The following is a 5,458-nucleotide window of genomic DNA, read 5'->3' on the forward strand; positions in this document are numbered from 1 at the left end:
ATCAGAAACTGTTGCTTGAGGAAAGCAGCATGTTGTTGAATTTCTGCTACTGATGTTTCTGATAATGGAGTCGTCCACTATCAGAGTCCTGGGTTCGGCTGTGCTCTGAGCTGAAAGCCGCTGTCTGCTCGACCTTGAGCGCCTGTTAGTAGTGATGTTAACTGCTGGCTGATCCGATCCATGTTTACTACACATCTCATTATTTTAGATCTTTTAAATATTGAGGAGTTTATTACAATCTATCTTTTGAGCTGTTCATCTCAGCTAGGTAATTCTTAAACCCACAGCTGTACATGCAGTCTATCTGAACACACAGCACTGAGGTTGTTTAAGGGTTGTTTAAGGCTTGTGAACCAGACATCATCAGTTAACGTTGTCTGCTTTAGAGTGGAGATAGTGTATGGGCGCTATAATCCCTTATGCTCGATACCCTGAAAAGACCCCAGAACTTTGCCATCCTCATTGGGCGGTTTGTGTAAAGAGTGTCATATTTTGAAATGTTTGCCATCTTTGCTAAATACAGTTTTGTACCATATCCAGGCTTATATCCTGCAAGTTTTGCTAAAAACAGACTAGCATATGTGCAACGGTAGAGTAATATGTATTTCTGTCTCGAGGTTACGGTTTATGGTAGCTGACCGACATTACAAGAACAACAACAGTTTTTTTGTTAATCCCACACACACATGTGCAAGGCCCATGGGGGGAGGGTTCCGGATGCTTCCGGAAGGGTTCCGGTTGCTTATTTAGTCTGTTGGTGAGGACATATTTAATTTTGGCATGCTGTTAGGACAAATGGGATTACACGGCCACTCTGAGCGCGAGGCTCATGCGCAGGTGAGGTAAGCTGCTCGGGCGCTGTCATCAGACACCCAGGGAATCATTGCTAAAGGTCAGCGGAGTTTGCGTCTGAATGCCACAGCTTAGCACATTTGGAGTCGACAGCTATTCCAAAAAATATCCGCTCATCTCCTGTAAAAGCGTAATTCCTGCCTCTGTATTTTGAAGGCAGAAACCTAGAGGATTATGGTGATGTTAAGAGGCAGCGGAAGTGAATCAATTTTGAGTGAATGACAGAAATGATGCTTTGAATAATGCATTTTTGAAAAGGAGGGCAGGGGGAAAGCTGCCGTTCATGCGCAAATGGGACTCTTATAATAGTAAAACTCTTATAATAGTGGAAAATATTCTCCTTCCCTGACATTCTGTATGTAGATGAACTGGTGGATATGTTACATAAAATGGCTCCAAAGAAGCATGTCAGAAAGCAGCAGGGGTATTGTATGCCTCTCAGAGGCTTAACACAGGTTTAACTAAGCACTCAAGAGGTTGTTGGTAGGCTCTGGGATCAGTCTCAGCAGAAGCAGGGTGAGCCCGTCTTATACACACACGGACAGAATAAATACTCGTAAAATACCAGATTTTGCTGCTTCCCTGAAGAGCTCAGAAGTGATTCTATTTTCTCGTCATTGTTTATTTCCTTTTCAAAGGGGGCTTAGTTTCATAGGGCAGACCTTATTTAATTGAAAGTCACAATTATCACTGCTGAAAAGACCATCTTTGACCAAATGATCTTCAACCAAATTTGATATAGTATTTCAGAAGAAAATGGTTGACCAAGGAAGTCCAGGTGGTTAAGTGAGTTAATGGGATAGTCTTCTCAAAAACAAAAATTCTGTCATATAGTCACCCTCATGTCATTTTAAACCTTTCTTCTGTGGAAAACAAAAGACGATATTCTGAATTATGTCTAAATGTCTTTTTTTATATATACCATGAAACTCAGTATCGCCCATTTTAGTTCAGACCCCAACGTTCTTCAAAATATTTCTTTTATGTTCCACATTCAATGAGAAAAACTGTACAGATTATACAGGTTTGGAACAACATTAAGATGAGTAAATCATGACAATTTTCATTTTTGGCTGAACTATTTCTTTAAAAGAGCCTGAGGGAAACAAACAAAACACATACAAACCTGGTCTTGATTACCACCATGAGTATAAAGCACTGAGCATCTATAGAAAACACAATTTGATGTGCCAGACATGAGAGGACACATCAGTGAAATGGTGTGTAATTATCATGTTACATGTCTGGCCTCTATATATACATACTGCATATGTATATATGACATTGTTTACCTTGAGGCATGCGCATCTTGCAGATACTATTGACGCTGAGCTTGTGTCAACATGATGATGATGATGACATCAGTCTTGATGTTTGATCTTTATGTGAAGACAGTATCCACTGAACAGCAATCAACAGCTCGGTACAACTATGAAAATGTATATAATTCATATTACATTAGTAGTCTTAAAACGTTAAACTTCCATATATAATTCTTCAGTAAAGATTCTATATTGATTTATTTATTAATGATTTAAAGAAACGCTTACAAAAGCAAATTGTACAAGTTTTACCAAGATGTTTACTAAGTTTTCTTCGATATATTCTTGCATTATGATCTAGCTCTATCACAGTGTTTCCCAACATTTTTTGTACTGGGTATCCCTACAGACCCATCATTAAGGCTCGAATACCCTGTTTGTCAACAAACCAGAAATGTGCTGCTCTTACTTGATATTATACTCAATATCATTCAGCATTATCATTCATTTTAAATGGCCATTTTTACAAAAAACTTTAAATTCATCCACAAAATATGGGGATGAAAAAGTCTCAAAATATAGTGTCTACATTTAATGAGACACCCAAACTTATTTGTCTTTCACAGGTTTTAACAGATCTGGGGGTAATTATGGATAAACTTTCTCGAAGAACAAACAGCAAATTTCTTTACAATACAGAATTTATGACTTACAAATTTAGTTTTAACATAGCAAATACTAAGTCTGTCTCTTTCTCTCTCCATATCTTTCTAGGCTGTGGGCTGGAGTTCCTGCTGGTACTCTGTGGGCTGGAGCTCTCCTGGTCCTGCCCACGTCACTGCATTTGCTACATGGCCCCCAGCACCGTCAGCTGCCAAGCCCACAACTTCCTGTCCGTCCCGGAAGGCATTCCTCCACACAGTGAGCGCATCTTCCTCCAAAACAACAAGATCCATCGTCTACTACGGGGCCACTTTAGCCCTACCACGGTCACTCTGTGGATTTACTCCAACAATATCACATATATCGAACCAACTACTTTCCAAGGGTTCACCTTGCTGGAGGAATTGGACCTGGGAGACAATCGCCACCTACGTTCACTGTCTGCAGAAACCTTTCACGGGCTGGGCCGGCTCCATGCCCTCCATCTATACCGCTGTGGCCTCAGTGCACTGCCGAATAACATCTTCCAGGGTCTCCGCAACCTCCAGTATCTGTACTTGCAGGTGAGACACTCACATAACTGCTTGTGTAACAAAATAAAATGGCACTGGTTGCATATTGTACTATCGCAGTAGTAGAAAAATATAACCAATATTTTATTTCTGTGTCTAAAGGACAACCATTTGGAGTATCTGCAGGATGATCTTTTTGTGGACATACACAACTTGAGCCACCTGTTTCTTCACGGGAACCGTCTGTGGAGCCTGCACCAAAATACATTTAGAGGACTGGGGGCTTTGGACCGGCTGCTACTGCACCACAACCAACTTCAGTGGGTGGACCGCCTGGCATTCCACGACCTGCAGCGGCTTACTACCCTCTATTTGTTCAACAACTCCTTGACAGAGCTAGCTGGAGAGTGTCTCACCCAGCTGCCTGCACTGGAGTACCTTCGCCTCAATGACAACCCTTGGGAGTGTGACTGTAAGGCTTTATCACTGTGGGACTGGCTCAAAAAGTTTCGGGGGTCCACATCGTCAGTGGGTTGCATGGCACCGGCAGAACTGGCAGGCAAAGATCTGAAGCAACTGAAGAACGAGGACTTCCCGAATTGTTCCGGATCTGAGTCCCTGCACCAGAGTAAGACCAAGACTTGGGCAGGAACAGATAAGGTCTCACTGAAGCAGGACCCCCATCCTGCCCAGCCTCCACAAACGCACCCACACCACCCCCAACTGAATGAACAATACCCTTCCCCTCCCTCTCCCCTGCCCCAGCCACCCCCTGCCATAAATGGTGTCCAAGCAGGAACGGGAGGGTCTCTGGGCATAGTCCCTGCTCAGAGGCCCGGCCGCTCTCGGAACTGCACACGCCAACGTGTCAGGGGCAGCAAGGGAAAAGGACCTAACGAGGTCCACACCTTAAAGGAGATGGCAGATAAGGAATACTCCTCTCCCGATTTCACAGGGAAATATGATGAAACATCTTCTGATGGTTCAAACACCCGCAGAAAGCACAAATGTACCCCCCGGACCTCTGTGCGTCCCCCTAGTGGGGTCCAGCAAGCCACCAACTGGGGACACTCTCATCATACACATTTCTTTCTCTCTAGTATTCTGGGACTGCTTGTGCTCATTCTGCGCTGAACTCTGATGCTGGACCATCATGGCATCATGGATACGCCGCAGTCTTCAGATCAGCTCTAGCTCCAGCATTACCAGGCCTACTAATGTGTGTATGTTTGTGTGTGTATGTGTGAGTGATAATGTGTACTACATTGTATAAGGAGCTTTGCCATTTACACTGAAATAGATGAAAACTGAACACCGGATGATATAAACTCCAAATTTGGGTTGGGGAATAAGAAGAATAGTGAAGCAAACCGAATATGCTTGCACTGCCACTGTTGTTGTTCTTATTTTTTATTTCCCCCCTCCCCCCCATTTCATGTTGGTCTGGTCTCCCCCTCTAAATGGAAAACAATTTCAATGAAAGAAAGCACAGAGATGACCAAATAAAGGTGTAGAAAGAATGCATAATAGGAGGCACAAGTTAGCAACATAAATGGAGATTGTGTTTAGAAAGCATGTCCTACTGCTTCATTTTTCTTCAACATTTCTAACAACAAAACAAACATATAGGAGACTATCAAATGGAACGGATGCTCCTAATTGTATAAGTACATCGCCTGGTGTTAAATAGATAACATTATTGCCAAATAGATGCACAAATATATCAGTGTATGTTCTCCTATGTTCAGGAGTTTCAATCATTGGTAGGGCTTGCTTTCTTCACTGTGGGGATATTATCTAACATAATCAAAAAGTGTTATGAAATGAAAGTTGGTACGAAATGAAAGTGTTATAAAAAGTCCTCCTAAACTGAATAGCCAGTACATGAGCACATACATTCTCCTTACCTCAGAAAAGTTATAGCCTAAATACAACATTATTTTTACTTTTTTATTATTACTAATTTTTACTTTTTCCCCTTTCAATAACTTCCTTTTTATTTTTCATATTTTCTTTGCTTTTGCTCTAAAAAGTGACTTCAGGTGAATCATTCTTATTTTGGATTGTATTATTTTATAACAGCACATAAAAGCCAATGGTTATACTAGCTGCTATATTGTTTATAGAAGCAAATGAGACCCATTTTACCTCATCTGCTTCCAAAAAACA

General features: G+C 41.7%; 1 protein-coding gene across 1 annotated transcript in view; it reads left to right on the plus strand.

Annotated features, from left to right (window-relative positions):
• LOC107744797 (reticulon-4 receptor-like 1) overlaps positions 1-4,935 on the plus strand; it is a 148,703-nt gene extending 143,768 nt beyond the window's left edge. The window contains exons 2-3 of the mRNA XM_016558624.1: positions 2,889-3,340; positions 3,452-4,935. Coding sequence (XP_016414110.1) covers positions 2,889-3,340; positions 3,452-4,423 — 1,424 coding nt within the window. The 3' untranslated portion in view covers positions 4,424-4,935. The remainder of the gene's footprint in view (positions 1-2,888; positions 3,341-3,451) is intronic.
• The last annotated feature ends 523 nt before the right edge of the window (positions 4,936-5,458 follow it).

The sequence above is a fragment of the Sinocyclocheilus rhinocerous genome, unplaced genomic scaffold, assembly GCF_001515625.1.
Source record: "Sinocyclocheilus rhinocerous isolate Xijiao unplaced genomic scaffold, SAMN03320098_v1.1 scaffold738, whole genome shotgun sequence".
In the NCBI taxonomy this organism is placed as follows: Eukaryota; Metazoa; Chordata; class Actinopteri; order Cypriniformes; family Cyprinidae; genus Sinocyclocheilus; species Sinocyclocheilus rhinocerous.